This window comes from Arvicanthis niloticus, chromosome 30, assembly GCF_011762505.2.
Source record: "Arvicanthis niloticus isolate mArvNil1 chromosome 30, mArvNil1.pat.X, whole genome shotgun sequence".
In the NCBI taxonomy this organism is placed as follows: Eukaryota; Metazoa; Chordata; class Mammalia; order Rodentia; family Muridae; genus Arvicanthis; species Arvicanthis niloticus.
This window is the reverse complement of record NC_133438.1, coordinates 13866978-13881309: the sequence shown is the minus strand read 5'-3', so window position 1 is coordinate 13881309 and position 14332 is coordinate 13866978. Positions and strand designations below refer to the sequence as shown.

General features: G+C 41.2%; 1 protein-coding gene across 3 annotated transcripts in view; it reads right to left on the bottom strand.

The window, feature by feature from the left end:
* Positions 1-733: 733 nt before the first annotated feature.
* The window catches only part of Trmt11 (tRNA methyltransferase 11), a 44079-nt gene continuing 30480 nt past the window's right edge, over positions 734-14332 (bottom strand). For all 3 annotated transcript variants that reach the window (XM_076927929.1, XM_076927930.1, XM_076927931.1), the window contains 2 exons: positions 13323-13443; positions 734-1255 (listed from right to left, as the gene is read on the bottom strand). In XM_076927929.1, the coding sequence (XP_076784044.1) occupies positions 1124-1255; positions 13323-13443 (253 nt within the window). In that variant the 3' untranslated portion in view covers positions 734-1123. The remainder of the gene's footprint in view (positions 1256-13322; positions 13444-14332) is intronic.

The window sequence follows — 14332 nt, the reverse complement described above, 5'->3', positions numbered from 1 at the left end:
AAATCACCCAGGGACACTTTTAGATTTCCCCGAGTGTACCACAAATACCATCCAGAAACCCAAACAAAGAGGAGAAGTTTTACACGTGCTGAAATCAAGTGCACGTGACAAGGGCGGCACAGGCAAATGCCTGACCTCTGTGCAGCACTGGTCATTTGAGGCTCCTAAGCCAAACAAGTTAACATAGTGAGTTCATAGAGCCAGCAGTCACAGCACAAGGACAGGAACAACAGCACAAATAAAACAGGCTCTGGTTAGAAACAAAGTGTCCATTCACTGCCACCTCACTGAGGTGCATGACCACCAAAGGCAGAAAGCTATTATTAGCAGCTAGAGTCAATGGGTACAGTGGTTGACAAAGAAGAGGTTTCCATGGTGGACATAATATAGACTCAGCAAAGTTTTCCCTTCAAGAACACTACAGCTTCTGTTTCAATGAGTACTGATTAGACTTAATGCCCTTACGTGGCCGCCAGGGACTGCCAGTAACTTTCTAAACCAAAAACTGAAGGTAGTAAGTTAATCTGACCAACAGTCACGTTTTAGGAATGCAAGAGCAAATCCAAGGTGCAGACACCTTCCGAAGCACAGGGCCCCTCTGGAGGTCTTGGGGTTGGAATCTCCGAGGTTCTCAGGCTTTAGGCTTCCTTGCCTTCTGCATGGCCACTCTAACTAATATGAGATTTATGGTTAAACATTCCACAAGATGAGATGAGAAATACTGAATATTACATAATTTTTAAAAATTCCCAGTAAAGTTTATTAGTGTCAATGAAAAACAGTTACAACTAAAAAGCAAACCAAGCAACTTTACAAAATGAGTAAATTCTAAATCACTATTTATTGCCTACCATATATCTGGTAGATACAGTATTTTCTTTGTAAAAATATAAATACTTTGTCTTTATGTATCAGTCTCTGACACTTAATAAGGTTCAAAAGACATATACATCAAAATAGTCTCTAGAACAAAGATCATTTTGAAATTATTCAATTTTGATTAATAGCAGTTATTTATATAAAAATTGTAAATCAGTACGTTTTTTTTTAGATCATATACACACATTCACATCCAAAGCCTTTTCTAAAACTCTCCTTCTTTCACAATTGTCCCCATCAGTTTTCACTCGTGGCTGCATTTTTCTTCCTTGGCAATTCTTTTTGTTACACCGCTAAAATATTTCTCACGGAAAGAATTATGTCCTTGGTATGGCAGAAAATGATCACTCAGCAGGTGTGAATACTCGTCCCGGTTCTGGAAGTATAGAAAATACAAAATATAAACACATGTAAGTTATTTCTTTCATTAGCCTCTTGTAACCATGCTAGTTATTCTCTAAGCAAGTCATTTGCTTGGCTTGACAGTGTAAATACATACCCTACATCAGCATCACGCTTGGGAATTACAACTGACATCACCTCACCTCACTGGGCAAAGAGAACATGGTCAGACTACAACTAACTTGTCATTCCTTGAAATTATCTGGGCTATGGTTAACACCAAAAAAGCTTCTAGTCAAGAAAGAAAAAAGGTATATACCAAGAAATTGTGGCAGTTTGTAATGTCATAAAATTACACAAAATTTCAAACTTCATCCACATTCCATTAGCACAAGAGATTCTAACACAAGAGCTGCAGATGTGGGGTGAGAAGGGAGTTCCACACATGTAGACTTCACAGATAAATAAGGGCTAGAATTCAGATACTCACTGGGCATTGAAAGAGTCAATCTGGGATAGAAAGCTCTACACACTCTGGGTTAGATGAGAGGAGACTGACAGAAACCTGAAACATTAGTTTCCTACTTGATCTCACAAACAATTCCAAGTAGAAAATAGAAACGTGAGTAGAAAGAAAGTTCCATTTCCTATGCGTTTCTTTAAATTCACATTCAACTATACATAGACTTTTGGAAATTTACTATAAATTCATGTATCACTTCACTGAATGGTGTCTTGCTTTCTTCTCTGGCACAAGAATCAAACACTGGCTCCAAGTCCCTCCCAGCCCTGCCTTTCTGCCCACTATTCTACTTATGGCTTCCATAGCTACACAGGACTTCTCAAAATACACCACAACCCTGCTGCACCTGTGACAAGGACAGACAGAAGAGAAATGCAGAATGCCACAGTACCAGGCGGCGCCCCTCTCTCTTCTAATATGAATTTGTCAAGAGGAAGAGGAGAGTCAAACAAATGCTGTGGGAAATGGGCTTCCTTCATGGAGCCAAGAGCTAGCTTGGCAAACAGATTACCACTGAACTAAAGGAGATGAGTAAGGCAAGCAGATGACACACAACAGACGGAGGTGACCAAATCACATGTAGGCTCAGATGAAATGTCACACCAGTATTGTGAGCAATCAATATAGGCTCATAAAAAAGAACTCTGAGCAGTAAGGGCAGTGCCACAGAGACACTCAGTGCCACAGAGACAAGGCAGCAAAAGCATTTGGCCACCAGACAGTTGACAGAATCATTAGCCATCGAAATGCCAGTTGCTTAGGGAAAAGATGGATTCTCCTCATATCCTGAGAAACAGAGAGAAACCTGTGTTGGGTAAATGTAGGAGCCCTGTGCTCAAATATCCACTTTTAAAATCAACTATCCCTCAGCTGTGAAACACAACATTGCAGAAACTCCTGGAACCCCAAAGCTCCGAATTCTCTGAGCAGCCAAGGACCTGGCAACAGTAAGTCTTGCTTTGAGGTAAACCAGACGTTCAGGGACTCTGGCTAAAATTCCCACCTCTGTGGGAATGTCCTAATTGAAAAATGTCCCTCATGGACCATCTATCATCAGATAGAAATGCCATATAGAATGACATCACCACAACTCAAAATGAACAGCAAATTTAATTTGTTTTCTCTTTCTCTCCTTGTCCATAGGTCTTTCAGTTCCTCTTAAGGCTCATACTTGAGTGAGGACATTCAACTCTGCATAGGTTACACCTTAGTCTCCTCTATTCACACTACCTCCCATCTCCATCAGCTAGAACAGCTGAAGGGTAGGCTTTTGTCTTGTTGTCTTTTTTTTTTTTTTTTAAACCCAGTATCTTGAAGGCCACTGTGCTTTTCTGAAAGGAGAAGGGTACTCTCAAGCAACCGTCTTTGACTTTCTTCATTAACTCAAGCCTGCCTGGTGTTTGACGTTTGGTTGTTCTAACAGTTCCAAACCCACCTACAGTGACCAATCATGGTATCTATTGTTTGTGTATTGCAGAACCACAATTCTGTACATTTCTAATGAACATGAAATACTGCATGCATATGAAGTAAAAAGTCAGAGCTGGGAACCAGCAAGTGAAAGCCGTGAAGATGAAGAGGGCAGCCACACTGCACCGGTTTACAAGCAGAGCGCTGTTGGTAAGAACAGGGCTCAAAGAGAAACGAACAACTGCCTTCCCTTGGAAGTCTGCGTTCTCTCGCACGACCTCCTCCTTAGGTAAAGCTTACATCTGCTTACGCCACTGCCTCCTGTCATTTCTCAGCCAGTAACTAAGCTCAGGAGGAAAACATGGAAACCATCAGAACCAATGGCTCCCACACGTCACACCTTTCAAAGACAATCAACAATTGTAAACGTTACAAGAAAGAGACAAGTTCATTCATAAAAGAACTACTATGTATTTGTTATCAGCTGGGTCTTGTCTATGGTAATTATTTAATTTTCTGCATTCTTTCATCTATGTTTTGGAGATAGGGAAACAGACTGAAAGAGCTTGAACAATATGCCACGAGGCACACAGCTGGGAAGCAGCACCGCTGGGCTGCTGCCTAAGTCACACATCAAAGGCTCAATGCTTTTCTCATTATTCTTCTGTCCTTTTTAAAAACTAGATGTTATATGAACACATATAGATGACTCAGTCGATTTCCCACATGGTAGATTAGTGGGTCCTTCAAAATGTAGTCTGACATTTAAAGGACATTCCTCCTGGAACAACAACATTATGGTGGCACACACTTTAGGTCTCAGCTTTTACACAGAACCTCGTAACCACTGTCCTATCAGTATTGCCAATTCTAAACATACGCCATCTAGGAATTCTAACTCTTGCCAAAGCAGCCTCACAAGTTAGTGGTTCACTTTCATGCATACACTACCCTCTGCTGGCTAATGCGGATAGCTCTTCTTCATGGGATTTCCTGATGTAGACTGAAAGGTTTCCAGCTGTGAAGCCTGCACACCTGACCAGCAGGGGCACTCTGCTTCATGTGATCAGAGTCTTGACTGTTCAAAACACCTTCTGTCCTACAACCCTCCTGTGGCCAGGATGACAACATCAGACAGTATTATCATCTGTGTACAGCGTTTCATCCACAGAGAATGATGCAGAGCTAGGAAAAAGATGCACACACTTGAGAGATTCTGAAGTGGTGCCACTCATCTGGATGAAACACAAGTCCTTCTGTAGAAGGAGAAAGAAAAAGCACACAAAGCAGCCCATAGTCACGTGACCTGTGTGTGTGTGCGTGTGTGTGTGTGTGTGTGTGTGTGTGTGTGTGTGCTTCCAGCACAGCTGAGGAAGTGTGACTATTTACAGCCCAGGGTACCCTTGGACTTGCTGTCTTCCTGCCTGTGCCTCGGCATGAAGGGGTTACAGCCTCACCTAGGTAACTGTAAATTTTGTATAACTTAGGTCTACATTAGAAGGCAGCATTAAAAAGAACTTAAAGGACATTAAAAAGGACGTGTTTCAGGTACTTACAACTTTGAGTTGGAATTTAAAAGAAAATAAATTGTCAAGAAAAGAAACTACGTATCATCCAGCAACACTTGAAATTGCCATTTTAAGTAGAACTAAGGACATTCTGGATTATAAAAAGAATGTATCTTTAACAGTTTATCTCAAAAAATATGGTACACTGTTTAGGAAAGGAAGTGAAGATCCTTTGCTGAAAACATTTAGGTAAAATTTCCCTAATTTTGGCCTTCCCTTGCAATTCTGCCATTCTCTTCCCTCACCTCCTTAAATAAAACAAAGGTGGTTCGTTTTCTACTTCAGCCGCTTCTGGTTTGATTTCCATGGGAAGTGAACCCTATTAGATAATACAGGACTAAAACAGTCTGTTCCAGGGACTTAGAGAGCAAACGAATGGTAAAATTTGGTTTATTTCCAACAGAAAACTTCTAACCAGCCCTAATTACCTGTTCCTACGCCTCCTTAAAATGGCTTAACTATTGTTCATTATGATTATTTTATTTTAAATGAGGGGACCCAAATCATCACTAAACAGTCCCATGTACACTAGACAGTCCCATATACACTAGTGTATTAGTCAGGATTCTCTAGAGTTACAGAACTTATGGGTAGTCTCTATATAGTAAGGGAATTTGTTGATAACTTACAGTCCGTAGTCCAACTCCCCAACAATGGTCAGCAGCGGCTGTGAATGGAAGTCCAAGGACTTGGCAGTTGCTCAGTCCCACAAGGGAAGCAGGAGAAGAAGAACAAGTCTTCCTTCTTCCAATGTCCTTATGTAGGTCTCCAGCAGAAGGTGTGGCCCAGATTAAAGGTGTGTACCAACACGCCTAGATCTGGGACCTGCCTTAGTCTACTGGGATTAGAGGCGTGTACTACCTTGCCTGGGCCTAAGCTTTTTATAGCCACTATGCTATGCACCAAGATCAGATCACAAGTGAGCCTTCCTATTCTGGATTGTAACTCATTCCAGATATAGTCAAGCTGACAACCAGGAATAGCCACCACAACTAGACTGTCCCATAGACACTAGACAGTCCCATATATACTTGTATATTGAGTAAAAGCATGGAGGTCTGTGAGTTCACAGATCCTGGTGGGAGACAGACATTAATGACATACCTGCAAGCACACTGGTGTTAGCTGGTGGGGTGAAATGCCAACCGTGGAAATATAAAGGGTAAGAACACTTAATCCAAGAGCTGAAGAATAATGTAAACTTTATAAACACTCAAAGGCAAAACTCTATGAAAAGAAACTGGAAATGGAGAAAAGCAAGTGGATTTTGGAACCTGAAAGGTGACTGAAGGTTAAGGTGCAATGAACAGAAGACAGAGGGGTACCAACTGCACCTAAAGACGATACCAGGAACAGATCAGGATAATGCAGATGCTATCCAAGAATCCATAATTTAAGTCTCAACTCCACAGACTCACCAAGATAATTTAAGAACTAGATTTTCATTATTTATTCCCTTTCTGAAAACGATTTTGGCCTACTGTCCAGGAAACATGATGGACGGAGAATGTGTAGAAGTGGATTACAGTGAATGGTTCTTACGAGAAAGAAGGCAGAGGGATATAAATATAAATAGGAAAATCAGCTACTCAGTCATCCCAATCTAGATTTCTCAGAAGTCATTCTTGAGGTTCCCCCCCACACACACACACTTTGCCCCAATTATCCATCACCATCACGCTATGTCTATCTCATCCCCAAACTCTTAATTCTCTTGAGATTCACATCCCATCACTTCCGGTTCACAGCTCATCTTTACTTGTGGAGGTTTGGAGCCTCGTCAGACATCACAGGCTAGTGTCCCACAGCTCAAGCCTTTCTCAGTGAAGCTAGGGAGGTGTCACGACACATGCACTTCTGCCACTCTACGGACAAACACCCTTCACAGCCTTGCCATCACTGACAGGAGAAACATACACTGATGTATAAGGCATCACTGGTTTTTCAGGTTGTCTCTAGCTGTTTTTCTCCTAGACGCCCAGCCTCCATCGAAGCTGAAGGATCAGGAGCCTCTGCATATCCCAGAGCCCTCTCAGCCTTCTCTATCTGACTTAAAAGACGACAGCTACCTTACTGAGTTGTGCCTGCTTCTTGCCTCAAGCGCCATCTCCTCAGATAAATGTGCTGTGTTCATGTAGCAAGTCTCACAAGTCACAACAGCGTACACATTAACAGTCAGGGTGACTCTCTCCTAACGAACAGGTGCTCTATGGATAAGGACAGAGCGTGGTCTACTTAAGCCCAAGACTTGACAAATATGGTCCCACAAATGCAGGGTGAGTACAGAGTACCATGGCTTTCTCTGTTTAAGTTAAGGAAAGAAAATATGCAAGAATAGAAAAGGTGATTGAATGAATGAATGAATCAATGTAAAATATGTTCAGTGACACAGCTTCCTCCGTCTTCACAGCACATACTCTGGAATTTCTCCTTCTCTCAGCAAAAACTCAGGCGTCAGGACCAGTTTCCTCACCTTCTTCCCTTCACTGGACAGCCGTTCTCGATGGCTTGCACTAACTTAGCTCTCAAGTCTCTCTGACCACCGAGTACCCACACTGACCAAAGGCAGCATGTTGCTTCATAGTATTTCTCACTGTTAAGAGCTAATTTTACAGAACCCCCAAATCACCACTTAGATACCTAAGGACAAGCATAACTTATAAACTGCTTGTTCTACAAGCTTCGGAGAGCTCCCCATCCAGGAGATAAACTTGCAGGACTCTAGGGTCCTTTAACAGAAACCCAACTGCTTCTATTTTCATTGTGGGTCAGGTTTTAAGTCATTCTAGAAGCGGCAGTTCCCAACAGTGAGATAATGATTTCTTCTAAGTCACTAATAGTAAGTCACTGGCGTTACTGAAGTGACAGCTTTATACAGAACTGAAGTTTCATGGCAAATATGAAAATACAAACAACTTGTAAAACTCATTCCATGATAAAAACAGTACTGTGGCTACAGCAAAGAGCAGCAACCGACGGGCGCTGCTCTCATGTGTCAGCAAAGACTAAAAGGCTGGCTGGTGAGAGCCAGGCGTGGATACGGCTCCTTAGTGAGTGTGAGGAAGAAGGCTACGTGTGGGAGAAAAAAAAAAAAAAAAAGGCAGCAGGTAGAGGCGGCCGAATGTGACTGACAGCTAGTGCTGAACAGAATGGGCCTCAGTTCAGCTCCAGGGTAATTACCCATGTCCGACTTTCGTTTAAAAATCCTGCTCTCCTTATCAAAGCTTCCCACTGTTCTACATCTGGTACTGGAGAGTAGCCATAGAAACCACTTGTGTTAAAGTTACACAACTATAAACAGCACTAGGCCATTTCCAACCCAAGGACAAGCAGGTCAAAAGTCTGGTATTCAATACCATTAAATCTGTAGTGTTATTCTTAATGGGAACACATCAAAGGTGAAAATCTTTATCCTTGTGTTTTGTATCTGCATTTATTTAGTTCCTTATAAAATCAAATTTCAAGATTTTAAGCTGCCTAAAATCTATGAAAATAATTAAAACTTTATCTAGCGTCTCAAAATGACAGATCATTAATAAGTGAACTTTGGGCATTTAACACTCGGAACATTTGCTCTTATCTACTTTGTGATAGTGGAATTAACCCCAGGTCAGGCACTACTAGACAAGCATCCTGCCACTAGGCAAGCCTCCTGCCACTAACCAGCATACCCAGACCTTTCATCTCAACACACTCTAAAGGGAGGAATACATTCTCTGGACCCTGTGATGTAGGAAAGGTCGAATTTCAAGGACAAAGACGAGCTTTGTTTTCACCTCTGCTGTTCACTATTTAATCATCAGTGGGCTGAAGGAAGGAAGGCTCTCAACTCTGAAACGGTGAGATAAACAAGTAGATATAAGAATGTTTATAAACGAGCACTGACAAAGCCTGGCACTTTACACTTAGTCTCTGGAGTAAATCAGTGAAGGATCTAACAACAAAACATAGGTCTTCTTACCAGGCATCTTCATAACATTGCACCACGTACAAAAATGAACGAGACTAAAACTATAGCTAAGAATGTACAGATACAAACATTCACATTCCTTAGACGATCTTTCTAACTTATTTTGTACACTTTAAAAAGTGGGAGAGCTCTTTAACAATAGAATCTTCAACAATAGAACCCTTTAACAATGTATTGAGTAAGCCTGAGAACCATTTGTGAGACACTGAGAACTGTTTGACAGTTCTATGTCCACCTGTTTTATAAAGGGCTGCGATTCTGATGGAATCACAGACATTCCTCAGCAGGAAGCAGAAGGCAGAAGGGAAACCATGAATTAAAAACAACCACCAGAGTATCACATTAACAAAACATTAACAGTAAATCCCACACTAGTTAAGACTTACAAATGTGAGCCTAGACTATACTAATGTGACCATCAGGAGGATTTTTCTTATTTTTTTTTTAAATCAGTTTCAGCCAGGTGTGGTGGGGCAGCACTAGGAGGCAGAGGCAGAGGTTGGAGGCTAGCCTCATCAACATGTGAGTTCCAGCACAGCCAGGGCTATACAGTGAGACATAGTCTCAATCCACAAGCTTGCACCAGTTTCAAACAAGAACAACAGTAAAATGAAAGCAGGGAGCCAGGCCAGAACTAGCACTGTTTTTATAAGAGAGTGAGCCTATTTATCATTTTAATATACAACAAGAATTCTCAAAAGGCATTTTTCCCTTGACTTTGAAATAACTTTGCTTACAGAAACATACATTTCTAAGAAAAAAAGTAAATTTCCTTAAACTAAACTCAGGAGAAAGCACATATGAAATTAGTGTACACAGATGCTAGTTTATTGTTTGTTTTAATTTCCATAAAAAATAGAAATAGATGAGAATCTTCTCCATGTCTGGGTAATTCTTTGCAACACAATTTATGTGTGTTCCAAAGAAATGCTATGTCTGTAGGCAATATCATAAAGAAATCTAATGTAATATACTTTGCTTTTTTGCTAACAAAAATTAGAATCATAAAATCTACTAGTGATAGTTCTGTCTTGTATAAGTATCTCTCTTGTGCCTGGCACGTAACATGTCTGGTATTAATGCCTTACTAAGTCAATGACTAAATTCGGTTTGTAGAAGTTGCAGAACTGCAACTGAATGACCCACAGCTCCCTTCCCTTAGCATACCAGAGCAAAAGGGTCCACACACATGAGACGGCACTGACTGGAAAAGGGAGAGCGGCTCTCAACAACCAGCCTCACGTGTCCTATTAAGTGGACAATAGTTAGCATTAGGGACTAGCTTCTGTCTCCCCGCTAATGCTTGAATCAGCACTACCTTCAATAACAACAGGAGAGCTAGTAGCAGGGTCTTCGAGGCAGTAATTAAGGGTAAAAGACCCTAACAGTGGGTCTTAATCCAGTGTAACTGGGATCATTGTAAAAGGAGGCTGCAACAACACAGGCTGATCAGAAAAGGCTGTGTGAGACACAGCTCCAAGGTAGACACACTGAAACCAGGGAAAGCACTCTCACCAGAAACCAACCTCTGCACTTTCCACCTCCACAAATGGGAGGCATTTCTGAAATTTTAAATCCCCTGCTTGCATCTCACCACTGCTGGCAATTTGCCAGTGTTTATGGAATCAAACCCATAGAGCCCCTGTTCTGTCTCACGGCAAATGAGCCAAGAACAGAGTGCTTACAAAGCAGACTGAGTTCATACTTGAGCTGTGATCATTTTCTAGTCCCAACTAAAGCCTTTCTTTAGATATGTACTCTAAACGCCAGGTTATTTACTTATCTCATTGGGAGTGGGTCCACGTGAAGCAGGGAAGGACATTTCCATATAGATCCCATGTAGACTCAGGGCATCACACTTTGTGGCAAGTGCCCTTATCCACTGAGCTAGCTAGTTAGTTCTCAAATCTGCCTTAATAGCTCACTTCATCTTGTCTTCTGAAACATTCAAGTTATTTACTGTAGAAATGCTAACTTGATTCTTATACTCATGTTTAACTTACTAGATCATATAATTACATCAATATTTCTACCTAGAATAAACAGCCCCAAGAACAGTACAGTAACTCTTGGGAAACAAGAAGTTTACTTGGTACATGGAAGCAACTCTACAACAGAAGTACTGAACACGTTAGCACCATCAGACAAAGGGTTTAGAGTCCGAGGGGCCAGGACTGATTAATCAACTGCAACAGAAAGTAAGGTAATGAGGTTCTGCTGGATTCAAAACTGATATTTTTGAAGGTTGTCATTGTGCCATTAAATACAGAAAGCACTCCAGGAGCTTCCTCGATGTTCTACACACCTAACGGTAAATCATCATACTCGGGAAAGGATTTGATTTCCACGAAGAATTATTGGCAAATTATCCAGTACAAAATATACAATATTATTTGAAGAAAGACAAGCTGTTACTATAAAATAATTGTTTAGTACTGATACACCTTGATAAATGTAAGTACATAGATGTTTGGAACACAATGAAAATTGCATCCATTCCACAGATTCTATCATTTGAATATGCACTGGGTAATTGTTCTAAACTTCTACAGCCATGTGCTCTCATCAGATGACATGTACATACACATCATAAAAACATATACATCATAATATAAACACCCACTCAGCTAGTGGATAACCATCAACTACTTATGTAGATGAATAGCTTAGTTTCCTGAAAAGTCTTGATACTGGAGCCTGAATTTTGAGAATAATTTATACCACGCTGGAAACTTTATAAACACTATCTAGTCATAAGAACAATTAACTAAAACACTTGCATAAAGTAGCAAAATGCAAGAACAGTACAGTAACTCTTGGAAAACAAAAAGTTTACCTGGTACATGGAAGCAGTTAGAAAAATCTATTTAGAAGATATGATTAAGATATGGAGAGAGATTCAGATCTGACAGCGTAATCCAAATATGTCAGTGAAAATAATTAATTTAGAGCCAATCAGGCTCTAAATTAAAGATCAATAACAAATGGGGATGGGATGAAGGATGGAAAGTGACAGACACAAGGACAGCAAACAGATTAAGTCACCACTCTGAAAGACCTTGAAGACATAATGATTAAATTAACCAAATGGAGACTAGAGATGGGCATTTACAAAACACTCTGACACAATCCCCCTGTTCTGCACACCCTACTCAGACAGGCTGGCCCAAACAGCCAGTGCATTTGAGAGCCTGTCAAGCCAGAGAGGACCCCATAGAGGGCAGTCTGACCTGCCACCACATCCTCATTAAATGAGGTACTATTCACACCACTTCTAATCTAGATAGTTACAAATGTTACTAATTTTCTTTCTCAAATTTATATGTTGTATGCGTGTGTGTGTGTGTGTGTGTGTGTGTGTGTGAGAGAGAGAGAGAGAGAGAGAGAGAGAACGGAATAAGAATACAGGAATGGATGAATAGGATTACTGATATTACCTAACAGATGAGAGAATTTTATCTTCTTCCTTACATAAAGAATCTCTGTCTCGACTAAAATCTGCCAATCAGCTGGTGAGATGGCTCAGTGGGTAAAGACGCTGGAATACCCTGGAATCGACATGGTAGGAGAGAACCAAGTCCCTCGGGTGTCATGTGACTTCCATGTGTGCTGTGGCATATGTGCACACATACACACTTTTATAATAGGTAAGAACAAGCATTCAGGTCTGCAGTCAAGAAGTTCTGTTTCTGCAACAGGAACTTAACGAAGCCCAAGGCCTGGGCAAATTTCTTGTGCTCTTCAAGCCAACCAACCACTCTCCTAGTCCTACAAAGTTCAACCTCTGCTTTTTCCTAAGCTTACCTACTGTGCTATACAATCAAAATCAAGACTAGCATCTCCACAGCCTACCCAGGAAAACTAGTGTGGGGAGCCGACAGAAGGCGGCTATCATCCTTGCAGCCATCTTGAGTCATATACCCTACAACAGCTGAGCACATTCTGATAACATCTTGCTTTAGATACCCAAGATCTTCCCTTGGGTGTGTGAGACTTAAAGGTGTGATTTAGAGCCGAGACTTAAAGGTGTGACTTAAGGTATGATTTAGAGATAAGACCTAAGGGCATGACTTAAGGGCGTGACTTAGAAGTGAGACATATAAAAGGCAAGAGGCAGACAGAAGAGTTCAGTACAACTTGGAGTAGGAATCAGGCATTGAGGAAGAAGACACTTGGACTAGAGAACTCAGAAGAAGGCATTAGGTAGTAGGCAATTAGCACTTGGAGAAAGAACTTAGAACTTGGAGGCACTAGGGACTAGGAACTAGGGACTAGGAACTCAAGACTTGGGACTTGGACTAAGAAAAGAGACTGAAGAATAAATGAGATTGAATCACACTCTGTCTGGTCTCCATTCTTTGAGTCTGTCCTCACTCTCTCTCTTGCTGAACCCCGACCCATGGACTGGAACAGCTTGGGGCAGTATGAGCCGGAACAATTTAGCCCCCAAGGATTTGGCAGTGCAGGTTTGAACATTGATAGAGTGGTCCCTGACATTTTTGGTGCCCAACGTGAGGCAGCTCCCGGCCGCAACAAGACTAGCAACTCCACAGCCTACCCAGGAAAACTAGTTAGGAAGATCTAGGTTTTTGACTCTTTATTTTATACTAAAAACACAAAGGCAACTTACCTCAAATTCCTTCACCTTTTCCATGGTGATCAAGCGCCTTGCTGTGTGACTGGAGAGCTTCTGTTCACAGTTGCTAACAAGTCTCAGACAAGGATGCCAAGGCACCATCTCCTCAGTGTACCTGAAGACAGAAAGCTGCCAGTGAGGAGCAATCCAACAGGCATGTGGAGATCAAGTATGGTGCCGTACAGTCCATACACAATCTGCTTGTGCTTTGCAAATACTTTATAAGTACCAGCACCAAAAGATGTATCTCAGTATTTTACCCCTTGAGGGGAAGAAGACAGACAAAGAGACAGACAGTGAAAGGAAACAGACAGGGGTGGTGGTGGGGGAAGAGAAGGGAGGATACACATGTATGTTTTAATGAGGAATAACAAACACACCACAAAACTGCAAGATGGGCCAAGGGCAAGGAAATTGGCTGCTTGGCAGAAATATGACATTGGCCAAGAACAAGTAAGTAGGCTTCAGGCAGGAATCTGACATTAGGCTAGAACAAAGAAGTAATTTCAGACAGAAATCTAAATATTAGGCTAGAACAAGTAATTTCAGGAAGGAATCTAAATTTTAGGCTAGAACAAGGAAGTAGCCTTCAGACATGAAAATGACTTTGGGCTAGGACAGGGAAGTTGGTTCAGATATTTTGGTCATCCTGATAAGTCCTTAGAAACAGTGATCGTGGGAGTGATCATGGAACTTTGTTTATTACCCTGCTTGTACTTTGACTATTTGTGTTTATTGTCTTGCTTGCTCCTTAACTATTTACATCTATTGTATTGCTAGTCCCTCAAGCTAGAACTGACCTGAATACTTGCATGTAATTCAAATGGTATAAAAGCAAAAAGAAGGAGGGGGATGGGATGGGGTTACTACGGAGGGAAAATGGGGAAAAGGGATGACATCTGAAATGTAAATAAATAAAATATCCAATAAAAAACAAAAATAAATACACAAAAAAAGAAAAACAAACTAGCTGCATCCTATTCCTGGCACTGATGTCTAGTGGG